The 14,866-nt window shown below is 46.1% G+C and overlaps 1 protein-coding gene across 5 annotated transcripts in view; it reads right to left on the bottom strand.

Moving 5' to 3' along the window:
* LOC141133271 (uncharacterized) overlaps window positions 1-2,634 on the bottom strand; it is a 41,997-nt gene extending 39,363 nt beyond the window's left edge. For all 5 annotated transcript variants that reach the window (XR_012243038.1, XR_012243037.1, XR_012243036.1 and 2 more), the window contains exon 1: window positions 1,942-2,634. Coding sequence is in view for 1 of the 5 variants with exons in the window: in XM_073622548.1 (XP_073478649.1) it covers window positions 1,942-2,521 (580 nt within the window). In the remaining 4 variants the exon portion in view is untranslated. The remainder of the gene's footprint in view (window positions 1-1,941) is intronic.
* Between the last annotated feature and the right edge of the window lie 12,232 nt (window positions 2,635-14,866).

Below are 14,866 nucleotides of genomic sequence, written 5' to 3' on the forward strand. Positions count from 1 at the left end.
CGCACTTCTTCCTGCAACTGCATCAGCTTGTCCATCGGAAGCCTGCACTCCATCTTAGTTGAGTCTATCTCAATGCCCAAAAACGTTAGTCACCGTCGGACCTTCCGTTTTTTCAGGAGCTAAGGGCACCCCAAAACGCTCCGCCAGGTGTTGCAGTGTACCCAACAGAACCGCACAAATTTTGGAACCCGCCGGTCCTACACATAAAAAATCGTCCAAATAATGGATGATTGAGTTGATCCCCGCGACGTCCCTAACTGCCCATTCCAGGAATGAGCTGAATGTCTCAAACAGGGCGCAAGATATAGAGCATCCCATGGGCAGGCATCTATCCACATAATAAGACCCTTCCCAAGTACAGCCCAGTAACCGAAAACTGTCTGGGTGCACCGGCAATAGCCGGAAAGCCGATTCTATATCAGACTTAGCCATTAGGGCACCCTGCCCATACTTCCGTACCCACGCCACCGCCGCATCGAAGGATGTGTACGTCACCGCACACTCTTCTGGAGCAATGGCATCATTGACCGATCCCCCTTTTGGAAAAGAGAGGTGGTGTATGAGTCTATACTTGTTGGGCTCCTTTTTGGGAACCACTCCCAAAGGGGAGACCACTAAATCCGGCATTGGCAATTCTTTGAATGGGCTCGCCAAGCGGCCCAAAGCTACCTCCTTCCCCAATTTTTCGGCCACTATCGCTGGATGTTGCATTGCCGACTTCAGATTCTGAGCCTCTGGTGGTGTTGTTGCCAAAGAACACGGAATCCGAAAACCGTTCGTAAATCCAGCTTCTAATACAGCAGCCGCTGTACGATCAGGATATCTATTGAGGAAAGGAAACATCCTTTCCACCCGCACCGGAGTCCTCCCTCTTACCCGAAGCATCTCCAACCCGACCTTTTCCTTTTTTAAAACATTTGGACAGCGCATGAGATCCCCCGCAGCCGGAGCACATGTGTTTAAAGCGACAATTGGATCCGAATCTGCAGGTGCCCTCGTTGAACTGCCAGCAGTAACCCCATCTTTTTTCGGCCGGTTGTCCTGGAGCTGCGGAACCTCCGACCCCTGCCTGAAAAAACAGATTTGGGGCCCTCGCCGCCGTCATCAACCTCATCCATAGGCTTATGTCTTTATGGTCCCAGAGCAGACTTGGTCTTACCGCCATCCGCTGACGAAATTGTTCATCATACCGTAGCCAAGCCATACCACCATACGTCCTGTGAGCTTCGCTAATGGCTTCCAAATAAACAAATAACGCCGAGCAATTCTCTGGTGCCTTTTCACCTACCACACTCGCTAAAATGGCAAACGCCTGCAGCCAATTAGCAAATGTACGTGGAATTAAGCGATATCTCCGCTTTTCCTCATCCTCCTTCTTGCCTTCCACAGGTTTTAACCTATCCAGGTTAAATTTTTCCAACGGCAATAACGTGAAAATTTCCACGTATTCGCCCTTCCATATCTTTTCTTTTATTTCCGTCTTTAAATGGGCTCCCAAAGGTCCCTCAAAACACACGTACACTTCGCTCCTAGCCGCATCTGCCAACCTAACTGAATCAGGCCTTTTTTCGCCCGTCTTACCTTGATCCCCCGAAGTCGTGGCCACAACTGTCGCGCTGACGTCCTCTACCGGTGTCACAGGTAGAACGCCTGTGACCTGCGTGTCCCCCGCTGTCTGCGGAAGGGTAGGTGCCGTCCATGCACTCGCGGGACTACCACTCGTCCCTGCCTCAAACCGTGTCACTAGCTCCTTCAGCCCGACTAACAGCTCCCTTAATCCCATGTTCCCAGACCCGGGTACCCCCACTGTCGGTGTGGCCAAGGTAGGCCCAGTTACCCCCGACCCTGTTTTCCCCCCTGTATGCTGTAGTCCCCCCTGTTTTCCTTGACCCAATAAGGCATGTAATAAAGCTGTAAAAGAATTTGAACTATCTGACTCACCGGGCTGACCTGGACCGGACCCAACAGCCGCCACTCTTGGAACCACCGCCGCAGGGAGTCTTTCGTCTTCTCCTCCATCCGACCCGGACACTTCCCCTTCAGATCGGTCATCAATGGGTTCGTTCCTGGCGATCGCCTGTTGCACCCCAGGCGAGACTGCTCTGGGTGCCGAGGGTCTGCGGTGCTGTGGACGGCCTTCTCTTTCAGGAGTACCGCCAGACCTGTTAGATGCCCCCTTAGCTGAACCTCTGCGGCTTCCGCGTGGTGGGGTACTTAACACTTGGCTGCTGGCTGCACTGGCACCCGACCCTGCATTCCTCGCTGACCCACTCCTATGCTGCCGAGTGTTGCCAGCCGACCCAGCCATCTGTTCTGTCTCCTGGCAGGCTGCTCCCCTCTCTCTGGTGTCATTCCTCCTCTCCATCCCTGCTGCTCCATCCCTGAGTGTCATACACCTGCGACGCGCTGGGGATGAAGAGCCACGTGGTCTGCTGGGTGTCCTGTCACTTGTCCCTCTGCCTCTGCGACTGGCTCCCCTGGCTTCCCCTGCTCTGGTCACAGGGGGCCGATCACTGACCATACTCTGGGGATACCTGTTGTCCTCCTGGCCTCCCCTCCCCCGGGACTCACTTGGGCCTGAAGCTGGGCTATACCTCTCAGGAGGCCGGGACCGCCGAGCACGAGGTGGGGGCGGCCCCCTCCCCCGCTCGCCGCTGTTCTCTCTCCAGCTATCCCTATAAGCTGCTGCTGCAGCCAGTCCGCGCCGTGAGCGGCAACCGCCGCTCTCAATTCCTCCAAAAATCCCTCCATCGCTGCCATCCCGTCTAATCTCAGCCTAATAAGGGGTAAAAAACCTGGTTTTTGCAGAGCGGTGAGGAGCTGTGATAATCTTCTTCCACCTCCGCTTCTCAGAATGACATCACTTCCCCCCTCCTGCTCTACTTCCCCTCACTGCTCCCTCAGCCCCTCCCTTATCCTTAAAGGGGCCAGAATCCTTATTCCCCTGATAACTGTGCAATCCCCAGCACTGTCATGCCGGCCCTGCACCGATCGTTTCACTCAGCTCCGTGCCTCTCTATATGTACACTGTGCACTGTCCCATGTAAAACATTTGCTCTTCTCTCTTTGGGTGCCAGAAGGATTAGCAAGGTGATCTCTGTCCCAGTGTGCAGTATGAGCTGAACACACAGGGTGAAGCACAGGAACTGGCGTGACTCTTTGCTAGGACACAGATGGCACCTTGGCATTTTAATTCGAGAGGGGGACCTAGAATTGTGATAGGAGGCGGGCATTGTGACGGGGGGGTACCTGGGCAGGGTGACAGGAAGAGGGTACCTGGGCAGTATTACAGGAGGGGGGGTACCTGGGCAATGTGATAGGAGGGGGGTATCTGGGCAGTATTACAGGGGGGGTACCTGGGCAGTATTACAGGAGTGGGGGTACCTGGGCAGTGTGACAGGAGGGGGGTATCTGGGCAGTATTACAGGAGGGGAATACCAGGGCAGTATTACAGGAGGGGGGTATCTGGGCAGTATTACAGGAGGGGGGTGTATCTGGGCAGTATTACAGGAGGGGGGTACCTGGGCAGTATTACAGGACGGGGGTACCCAGGAAGTATTACAGGAGGGGGGATACCTGGGCAGTATTACAAGAGGGGGGTATCTGGGTAGTATTACAGGAGTGGGGGGGTACCTGGGCAGTGTGACAGGAGAGGGGTATCTGGGCAGTATTAAAGGAGGGGGGTATCTGGGCAGTATTCCACGAGGCGGGGTACCTGGGCAGTATTACAGGAGGGGGTATCTGGGCAGTATTACAGGAGGGGGGGTATCTGGGCAGTATTACAGGAGGGGGGTACCTGGGCAGTATTAAAGGAGGGGGGTATCTGGGCAGTATTACACGAGGGAGGGTACCTGGGTAGTATTACAGGAGGGGGTATCTGGGCAGTATTACAGGAGGGGGGTATCTGGGCAGTATTACAGGAGGGGGGTACCTGGGCAGTATTAAAGGAGGGGGGTATCTGGGCAGTATTACACGAGGGAGGGTACCTGGGTAGTATTACAGGAGGGGGTATCTGGGCAGTAATACAAGAGGGGGGTATCTGGGCAGTATTACAGGAGGGGGGTACCTGGGCAGTATTACACGAGGGAGGGTACCTGGGTAGTATTACAGGAGGGGGTATCTGGGCAGTAATACAAGAGGGGGGGTATCTGGGCAGTATTACAGGAGGGGGGTACCTGGGCAGTATTACACGAGGGAGGGTACCTGGGTAGTATTACAGGAGGGGGTATCTGGGCAGTATTACACGAGGGGGGGTATCTGGGCAGTATTACAGGAGGGGGGTACCTGGGCAGTATTACAGGAGGGGGTACCTGGGCAGTATTACAGGATGGGGGGTACCTGGGCAGTATTACAGGAGGGGGGTATCTGGGCAGTATTACAGGAGTGGGTGGGTAGGTGTATGGGGTAAATCCGTGCAATGAATTGAATGTTTTAGTTATGGATATGGCTGCTGCCTCTACACATACAATACCACCTAAGTGGAAAGTATTAAAAATGGTAAAAAAGCAGGAGTAGTATGGCACTGCCCTTATGGAGACAAAAATTTTTTAATTTTTTTCCTTCTTTGTAGTGAATGTATTGGCTAGTATCCTTATAGAATTGCTTCTAAAACCTGTATATGTTCAAAAATTGAATAAAACTGACTGGTGGTGAATATTTCTATTCAAAATGAAAATACAACAACTGGTGCTCCAATTGTTCAACAAAGGTGCATTGTGCCCTTTAAGTTAAGTAATAAAGTAGTTGTGGATATAGATATAATATCATCTAGGTGGAAAGTGTTAAAAAAAAAAAAAAAAAAAAAAAAAAAAAAAAAAAGGAAAACAGGAATAGTATGGCGCTGCCCTTATGGAGACAAAAAAAAAAAAAAAACTCTCTTTAAAATGACTTTATAATTCCTAAAGTGTGTGTACCAAAAATGAATAAATATGTGACTGGTGCCAAGTCCTTACTGTTAAAGGTACAATTGCAACATAAGGTGCTTCAATTATTCAACAAAAGTGCATAGTGCAGCATCACTAAAGTGACCAGTGTTAAATCATACAAATCCATACAACATTGTGCAAAATATCCATCATAAATAGTGACTCTTGTGCTGTGACCAGTATTGGTTGGATAGGAAAAGTTCCGTTTATGAAAAAAACAAGTTCTTTTTGGAGTATTTTGTAGTGTTCAATCTTTGAGGGTCAAATATCTGTAGGAAAGCTTCTTATCCAGGTGCTGGTTTCTTTAATTAGTGCCTTGTCTGCATGCTCTGACAATGCTTGCACTCACCGGATTCTCCTTTCCCCTGCAGGGGTATGCGCGGTCACAGTGTCTGCCACTGTGCAGCAATCAAGGATATCCCCCAAACTTTACTTGCGTATTGTGGTGTAGTAATTACATGTAAAGGAAAGAAGGTATGCCCATCGCGTAAAACCATAGGAGAACTTTTATTAAAACTTAATAGACAAATGTACTCACATTTCAAATGAACAAATCAAGCATGCCAAAAGTTAGCGAATTCCCTTTGTTAGAGGTGCTGCAAGACGTTCGTAACCTGCCCTACGCACGTTTCGTCGTCAGACTTCTACTGGGGCGTTCATCTTGCTGTACCTCCTGAGTTTAAATAGTGTGGCCAGTAATAAGTGCAATTGGATCGGCGGCCATTTTTGCTAGGATTTTGAAGACCGAAGCCTAATAGGACTGTGCATTAGGTTGTTAGCAGCCATTTTCTTGTGGATATTACAGACCGAAGCCTAGTAGAACTATCCATTGAGTCCTTATGGCGGCCATATTCTTGGGGATTTTGTAGACCGATGCCCGGGTAGCGCGCCTGCGCTTTACTGTTAGTGGGGGAACGTCGAGTCAGAGCTGTCAGCAAAGAACGTCACCCTTGACGCCCGGCCGCATTCTTTCTTCCCCCACTTCATATTGAAATCTAAGCCGACTTCCGGGTCGGTGACAACCCCAAGCCACTGCTAATCGTTTTTTGGAAAAAAGTATATGCACATACTGGTCCCACTATTACTCTATGTTCTAAGGTTTAAACATACATGTCAAAAATTAGATATTATAAACATATTAAAAATTTAAAAATATAAAAAAATATATAAAATAAATTAAAATATGAAAGTACACATATGTGAATCTTATATATATATATTTATATACCTACATATAACCTGGAGAGGTTGTCCTATATGTGTGTTTTAAAACTAAGATTAAAAGCAGGGAGGGAAGAGGGTGTGTGTATTACCCATAGTCTATGTATAGTAGGTATTTTCCACACTTGAAAAAACCTTTCAGGTTTTTTATTATTTTAATCTGTTTTGGTGGGTCCAGAGCGTTATGCACCAATTTATTTCTGAGTGGAGGGGCTTTTCTGTAGATGAAACTGGGCTTTTTTGGTAATATGGAGTTCAGAATTTTATCTGATTGTAAAATGGACCAGTGTTTCTTGATTATGGACTCTGTGATTTTATATTGTCTATTGTAGCCCGTTAAGAAGGCCATGCCTATGTTTTTGTCCTTTTTCTTGATGTTACCGGCTGGTTTTCCTTCTATTAGTGTATTTCTGTCCATTTTTTTCACCTTTTCCTTCAGGTTTCTTAGCTCCCTTTTGTTATAGCCTTTTTCAACAAACCTCTTAATTATGATATCTGCTTGTTCTTCATAATCGTTTGCATTGCTACAGTTTCTGTGTATCCGCATTAGTTGTCCCTTTGGAATGTTTCCTATCCATTGTGGATGATGACAGCTGCTGGTTGGGATGTACCCATTCCTGTCAGTACTTTTAAAGAAGGTCCTTGTGTTCAGGTTTCCATTTTCTTTGTAAATCTGTAAATCTAGGTAGTTAATGCTTTGTTTGTTCCAGCTACCGGAAAAGGAAATTCCATATGCATTGCAGTTGATTTCATCGAAAAAGGCTTGTAGTTCTCCCTCGGTACCCCTCCACACAATGACTATGTCGTCTATATATCGACGGAATAGTTTCAGGTTTTTTCTCCTTATGCTGAAAACTTGTTCTTCCTCCCATCTGTTGAGAAAAATATTTGCTACGCTCGGGGCATATTTTGCCCCCATGGCTACTCCCTTGGTTTGGGTGTAGTAGTCCCCTTTATGCCAAAAATAATTATGGCTCATGGCCATTTTTAAGCCTTCCGTGATATATTTAATTTGCTCTCCTTTTAGATCAGTTTGCTTGTGCAGAGCCCACTCAACACTGCTAAGGCCGTCATCTTGTCTGATGTTTGTATACAGGGAGTCAACGTCTATGGTCACTAAAAAATCTTCTTGTTCTACTTTAAAATCTATTAATTCCTTAATCAATTGTCAGAAGGAAAACCAGCCGGTAACATCAAGAAAAAGGACAAAAACATAGGCATGGCCTTCTTAACGGGCTACAATAGACAATATAAAATCACAGAGTCCATAATCAAGAAACACTGGTCCATTTTACAATCAGATAAAATTCTGAACTCCATATTACCAAAAAAAGCCCTGTTTCATCTACAGAAAAGCCCCTCCACTCAGAAATAAATTGGTGCATAACGCTCTGGACCCACCAAAACAGATTAAAATAATAAAAAACCTGAAAGGTTTTTTCAAGTGCGGAAAATGCCTACCGTGTAAAAGCAGCAAAAAAACTAATAGGAAAATAACAACATTCAGATCAGCAACTAATGGCAAAGAATATAACATAAAAGAGCTCATAACCTGCAACAGTACTCATGTGACCTATGTACTGGAATGTCCGTGCCATATACAATACGTGGGTCGGACGACAAGACAGCTACACGTTAGAATCAGGGAACACGTAACAAACATCAAAAACGGATATCCTAAACACAGCGTCTCAAGACATTTTAAGTATTATCACAATAAGGACCCGTCATGTATGGTATTCTATTGGATCGATAAAATTAAAGGACATTGGAGAGGTGAGAATAAAAAAATCAAAATCTCACAAAATGAGACCAAATGGATTTTCCTGATGGACACCCTCCAACCGGCAGGAATGAACATAGACGTGGATCTAAACTGTTTTCTCACAAACTTCTAGAAAAAATTTCTTAGCAACCAAAGAATTTTTTTAACAATCAATTATTTTTATTTCTTGTTCCTTGGATTGTCTATTTCTCACTGTCCATGAGACCTGAAACATGCACTTTAACCTCCTAAGAAACTCCCCAATCCCCACTCTAATTCAATATAAGGTCACTTAGGGGCACATATACAGATTTGATTTTAAAGCCCCCAACTATACATAGACTATGGGTAATACACACACCCTCTTCCCTCCCTGCTTTTAATCTTAGTTTTAAAACACACATATAGGACAACCTCTCCAGGTTATATGTAGGTATATAAATATATATATATATAAGATTCACATATGTGTACTTTCATATTTTAATTTATTTTATATTTTTAAATTTTTAATATGTTTATAATATCTAATTTTTGACATGTATGTTTAAACCTTAGAACATAGAGTAATAGTGGGACCAGTATGTGCATATACTTTTTTCCAAAAAACGATTAGCAGTGGCTTGGGGGTGTCACCTACCCGGAAGTCGGCTTAGATTTCAATATGAAGTGGGGGAAGAAAGAATGCGGCCGGGCGTCAAGGGTGACGTTCTTTGCTGACAGCTCTGACTCGACGTTCCCCCACTAACAGTAAAGCGCAGGCGCGCTACCCGGGCTTCGGTCTACAAAATCCCCAAGAAAATGGCCGCCATAAGGACTCAATGGATAGTTCTACTAGGCTTCGGTCTGTAATATCCACAAGAAAATGGCTGCTAACAACCTAATGCACAGTCCTATTAGGCTTCGGTCTTCAAAATCCTAGCAAAAATGGCCGCCGATCCAATTGCACTTATTACTGGCCACACTATTTAAACTCAGGAGGTACAGCAAGATGAACGCCCCAGTAGAAGTCTGACGACGAAACGTGCGTAGGGCAGGTTACGAACGTCTTGCAGCACCTCTAACAAAGGGAATTCGCTAACTTTTGGCATGCTTGATTTGTTCATTTGAAATGTGAGTACATTTGTCTATTAAGTTTTAATAAAAGTTCTCCTATGGTTTTACGCGATGGGCATACCTTCTTTCCTTTACATGTAATTACTACACCACAATACGCAAGTAAAGTTTGGGGGATATCCTTGATTGCTGCACAGTGGCAGACACTGTGACCGCGCATACCCCTGCAGGGGAAAGGAGAATCCGGTGAGTGCAAGCATTGTCAGAGCATGCAGACAAGGCACTAATTAAAGAAACCAGCACCTGGATAAGAAGCTTTCCTACAGATATTTGACCCTCAAAGATTGAACACTACAAAATACTCCAAAAAGAACTTGTTTTTTTCATAAACGGAACTTTTCCTATCCAACCAATACTGGTCACAGCACAAGAGTCACTATTTATGATGGATATTTTGCACAATGTTGTATGGATTTGTATGATTTAACACTGGTCACTTTAGTGATGCTGCACTATGCACTTTTGTTGAATAATTGAAGCACCTTATGTTGCAATTGTACCTTTAACAGTAAGGACTTGGCACCAGTCACATATTTATTCATTTTTGGTACACACACTTTAGGAATTATAAAGTCATTTTAAAGAGAGGTTTTTTTTTTTTTTTTTGTCTCCATAAGGGCAGCGCCATACTATTCCTGTTTTCCTTTTCTTTTTTTTTTTTTTTCTTTTTTTTTAACACTTTCCACCTAGATGATATTATATCTATATCCACAACTACTTTATTACTTAACTTAAAGGGCACAATGCACCTTTGTTGAACAATTGGAGCACCAGTTGTTGTATTTTCATTTTGAATAGAAATATTCACCACCAGTCAGTTTTATTCAATTTTTGAACATATACAGGTTTTAGAAGCAATTCTATAAGGATACTAGCCAATACATTCACTACAAAGAAGGAAAAAAAATTAAAAAATTTTTGTCTCCATAAGGGCAGCGCCATACTACTCCTGCTTTTTTACCAGGAGTGGGTGGGTACCTGGGCACTGTGACAGGAGGGGGGGTACCTGGGCAATATTACAGGAGGGGGTATCTGGGCAGTATTACAGGAGGGGGGTACCTGGGCAGTGTGACAGGAGGGGGCAGGATAACAAGAGGAGGGGGCAGACTAACATAAGGAGGACAGACAGTGTGACAGGGGGACACGTGGAGGGGACACACTATTCTCTCTCACTGTGTCTTATGCTGGCACCGGCCTTCACTCGATCATCACACACAACACATAGTGTGATCACAAAGAATGCTCAGAATTCCCCCCTCAACCCGCCCACCCCCCCCCCCCCCCCCCCGCTCCTCAGGTTGTTTTTTCTCTTATGCTCTGTACACACGATAAGATTTTCCAACAACAAAATCCATGTTTTGGGCAGTATTACAGGAGGGGGGGGGGGTACCTGGGCAGTATTTCAGGAGGGGGGATATCTGGGCAATATTACAGGAGTGGGGGTACCTGGACAGTGTGACAGGAGGGGGGTATCTGGGCAGTATTACAGGAGGGGGGTAACTGGGCAGTATTACAGGAGGGGGGGTAACTGGGCAGTATTACAGGAGGGGGGTATCTGGGCAGTATTACAGGAGGGGGGTACCTGGGCACTATTACAGGAGGGGGTTTCCTGGGCAGTATTACAGGAGGGGGGGTATCTGGGCAGTATTACAGGAGGGGGGTATCTGGGCAGTATTACAGGAGGGGGGTATCTGGGCAGTATTACAGGAGGGGGGGTACCTGGGCAGTATTACAGGAGGGGGGTACCTGGGCAGTATTACAGGGGGGGGTACCATGGCAGTATTACAGGAGGGGTATCTGGGCAGTATTACAGGAGGGGGGGTATCTGGGCAATATTACAGGAGTGGGGGTACCTGGACAGTGTGACAGGAGGGGGGTATCTGGGCAGTATTACAGGAGGGGGGTAACTGGGCAGTATTACAGGAGGGGGGGTAACTGGGCAGTATTACAGGAGGGGGGTATCTGGGCAGTATTACAGGAGGGGGGTACCTGGGCACTATTACAGGAGGGGGTTTCCTGGGCAGTATTACAGAAGGGGGGGTATCTGGGCAGTATTACAGGAGGGGGGTATCTGGGCAGTATTACAGGAGGGGGGGTACCTGGGCAGTATTACAGGAGGGGGGTACCTGGGCAGTATTACAGGGGGGGGTACCATGGCAGTATTACAGGAGGGGTATCTGGGCAGTAGGGATGAGCTTCGTGTTCGAGTCGAACCCATGTTCGATTCGAACATCGTCTGTTTGCCAGTTCGCCGAATTGCAAACGATATGGGCCATTCGCGCTAAATTCGTGTGGCGCGTCACGGCCCATAATTCACTGCGGCATCGCAGTGCATTGCTGGCTGATGATTGGCCAAGCATGCACTATGACCCGCATGCTTGGCCAATCACAGCGCCGTCTGAACAGAGAGCCGTAATTGGCCAAAGCCAAGGAGGCTTTGGCCAATTATGGCTCAGGGGATTTAGTACATGCCCCACACTATATAAGGCCGCCTGCACGGCGGCCCTGTGTAGTGTGTGTTTCGGCGATGAAAGAGATAGACAGAGAGACAGTGTCATTTGATTTAAGTTAGATAGATTAGGCAGGACAGTCAGTGAGTTAGCTGCACTTACAGTGTATTGTGTATATATATATGCATCCCAGGTGTTGTATATAAATATATACACTGTATTCAGTTTAGCTAGATCCGTTCCTGTTATCTTCCTACTGACAAGCAGGCTTGTCTTGTTACAGTATTTAAAACTACCTGAAGAAAATTGCTGGTGTTCTTTTTATCCTATTAGTACCACAGTCAGGCAGCTAGACTATTTACAGTTAGTGTAGTGCGTCTTCCTCACAGTGTTCAGTTAAAGCTACAAGTTAGTTTAGTGTGACCTCTGCACAGTGTTCAGCTAAAGCTACAAGTTAGGGTAGTGCGTCCTCCTCACAGTGTTTAGCTAAAGCTACAAATTAGTGTAGTGCGTCCTCCTCACAGTGTTCAGCTAAAACTACAAGTTAATGTAGTGTGACCTCTGCACAGTGTTCAGCTAAAGCTACAAGTTAGTGTAGTGTGTCCTCCTCACAGTGTTCCGCTAAAACTACAAGTTATTGTAGTGCGACCTCTGCACAGTGTTCAGCTAAAGCTACAAGTTAGTGTAGTGCGTCCTCCTCACAGTGTTCAGCTAAAACTACAAGTTAGTGTAGTGCGAGCTCTGCACAGTGTTCAGCTAAAGCTACCTGTAGAAGGTTGGTGGTGTTTTCCTGATCCTATCACTACCGCAGGCAGCTAAATAAGCTACAAGTTAGTTTTTTACGAGCTCTGCACAGTGTTCACCTAAAGCTACCTGTAGAAGGTTGGTGGTGTTTTCCTGATCCTATCACTACCGCAGGCAGCTAAATAAGCTACAAGTTAGCATAGTGCGTCCTCCTCACAGTGTTCAGCTAAAACTACAAGTTAGTGTACTGCACAGTGTTCAGCTAAAGCTACAAGTTAGGGTAGTGCATCCTCCTCACAGTGTTCAGCTAAAGCTACAAGTTAGTGTAGTGTGTCCTCCTCACAGTGTTCAGCTAAAACTACAAGTTAGTGTAGTGCGGCCTCTGCACAGTGTTCAACTAAAGCTACAAGTTAGTGTAGTGCGTCCTCACAGTTTTCAGCTAAAACTACAAGTTAGTGTAGTGCGACCTCTGCACAGTGTTCAGTTAAAGCTACAAGTTAGTGTAGTGCGAGCTCTGCACAGTGTTCAGCTAAAGCTACCCGTAGAAGGTTGGTGGTGTTTTCCTGATCCTATCACTACCGCAGGCAGCTAAATAAGCTACAAGTTAGTTTTTTGCGAGCTCTGCACAGTGTTCACCTAACGCTACCTGTAGAAGGTTGGTGGTGTTTTCCTGATCCTATCACTACCGCAGGCAGCTAAATAAGCTGCAAGTTATATTTTTGAGAGCTCTGCACAGTGTTCAGCTAAAGCTACCTGTAGAAGGTTGGTGGCGTTTTCCTGATCCTATCACTACCGCAGGCAGCTAAATAAGCTACAAGTTAGTTTTTTGCGAGCTCTGCGCAGTGTTCACCTAAAGCTACCTGTAGAAGGTTGGTGGTGTTTTCCTGATTCTATCACTACCGCAGGCAGCTAAATAGGCTACAAGTTAGTTTTTTGCAAGCTCTGCACAGTGTTCAGCTAAAACTACAAGTTAGTGTAGTGCGAGCTCTGCACAGTGTTCAGCTAAAGCTACCTGTAGAAGGTTGGTGGTGTTTTCCTGATCCTATCACTACCACAGGCAGCTAAATAAGCTACAAGTTAGTTTTTTGCAAGCTCTGCACAGTGTTCAGCTAAAACTACAAGTTAGTGTAGTGCGAGCTCTGCACAGTGTTCAGCTAAAGCTACCTGTAGAAGGTTGGTGGTGTTTTCCTGATCCTATCACTACCGCAGGCAGCTAAATAAGCTACAAGTTAGTTTTTTGCGAGCTCTGCACAGTGTTCATCTAAAGCTATCTGTAGAAGGTTGGTGGTGTTTTCCTGATCTTATCACTACCGCAGGCAGCTAAAAGGGCTACAAGTTAGTGTAGTGCGAGCTCTGCACAGTGTTCACCTAAAGCTACCTGTAGAAGGTTGGTGGTGTTTTCTTGATCCTATCACTACCGCAGGCAGCTAAATAAGCTACAAGTTAGTTTTTTGTGAGCTCTGCACAGTGTTCACCTAAAGCTACCTGTAGAAGGTTGGTGGTGTTTTCCTAATCCTATCACTACCGCAGGCAGCTAAATAAGCTACAAGTTAGTTTTTTGCGAGCTCTGCACAGTGTTCAGCTAAAACTACAAGTTAGTGTAGTGCGAGCTCTGCACAGTGTTCAGCTAAAGCTACCTGTAGAAGGTTGGTGGTGTTTTCCTGATCCTATCACTACCACAGGCAGCTAAATAAGCTACAAGTTAGTTTTTTGCGAGCTCTGCACAGTGTTCAGCTAAAACTACAAGTTAGCGTAGTGCGAGCTCTGCACAGTGTTCAGCTAAAGCTACCTGTAGAAGGTTGGTGGTGTTTTCCTGATCCTATCACTACCGCAGGCAGCTAAATAAGCTACAAGTTAGTTTTTTGCGAGCTCTGCACAGTGTTCATCTAAAGCTATCTGTAGAATAGGGATGAGCTTCGTGTTCGAGTCGAACCCATGTTCGACTCGAACATCGGCTGTTCGATCGTTCGCCGAATTGCGAACGTTATGGGCCGTTCGCGCTAAATTCGTGTGGCGCGTCACGGCCCATAATTCACTGCGGCATCGCAGTGCATTGCTGGCTGATGATTGGCCAAGCATGCACTATGACCCGCATGCTTGGCCAATCACAGCGCCGTCAGTAGAGAGAGCTGTAATTGGCCAAAGCCAGGGTGGCTTTGGCCAATTATGGCTCAGGGGATTTAGTACACACCCCACACTATATAAGGCCGCCTGCACGGCGGCCCTGTGTAGTGTGTGTTCCGGTGTGCTGAGAGATAGAGAGAGAGAGAGACAGTGTCATTTGATTTGAGTTAGATAGATTAGGCAGAACAGTCAGTCAGTTAGCTGCACTTACAGTGTATTGTGTATATATATGCATCCCAGGTGTTGCATATATATATATATACACTGTATTCAGTTTAGCTAGATCCGTTCTTGTTATCTTCTATCTAGACTATTTACATTTAATGCAGTGCGTCCTGCTCACAGTGTTCAGCTAGATCCGTTCCTGCTATTTACATTTAGTGCAGTGCGTCCTGCTCACAGTGTTCAGCTAGATCCGTTCCTGTTATCTTCTAGACTATTTACATTTAGTGCAGTGCGTCCTGCTCACAGTGTTCAGCTAGATCCGTTCCTGCAATTTACATTTAGTGCAGTGCGTCCTG

The sequence above is a fragment of the Aquarana catesbeiana genome, linkage group LG01 (genome assembly GCF_042186555.1).
Source record: "Aquarana catesbeiana isolate 2022-GZ linkage group LG01, ASM4218655v1, whole genome shotgun sequence".
In the NCBI taxonomy this organism is placed as follows: domain Eukaryota; kingdom Metazoa; phylum Chordata; class Amphibia; order Anura; family Ranidae; genus Aquarana; species Aquarana catesbeiana.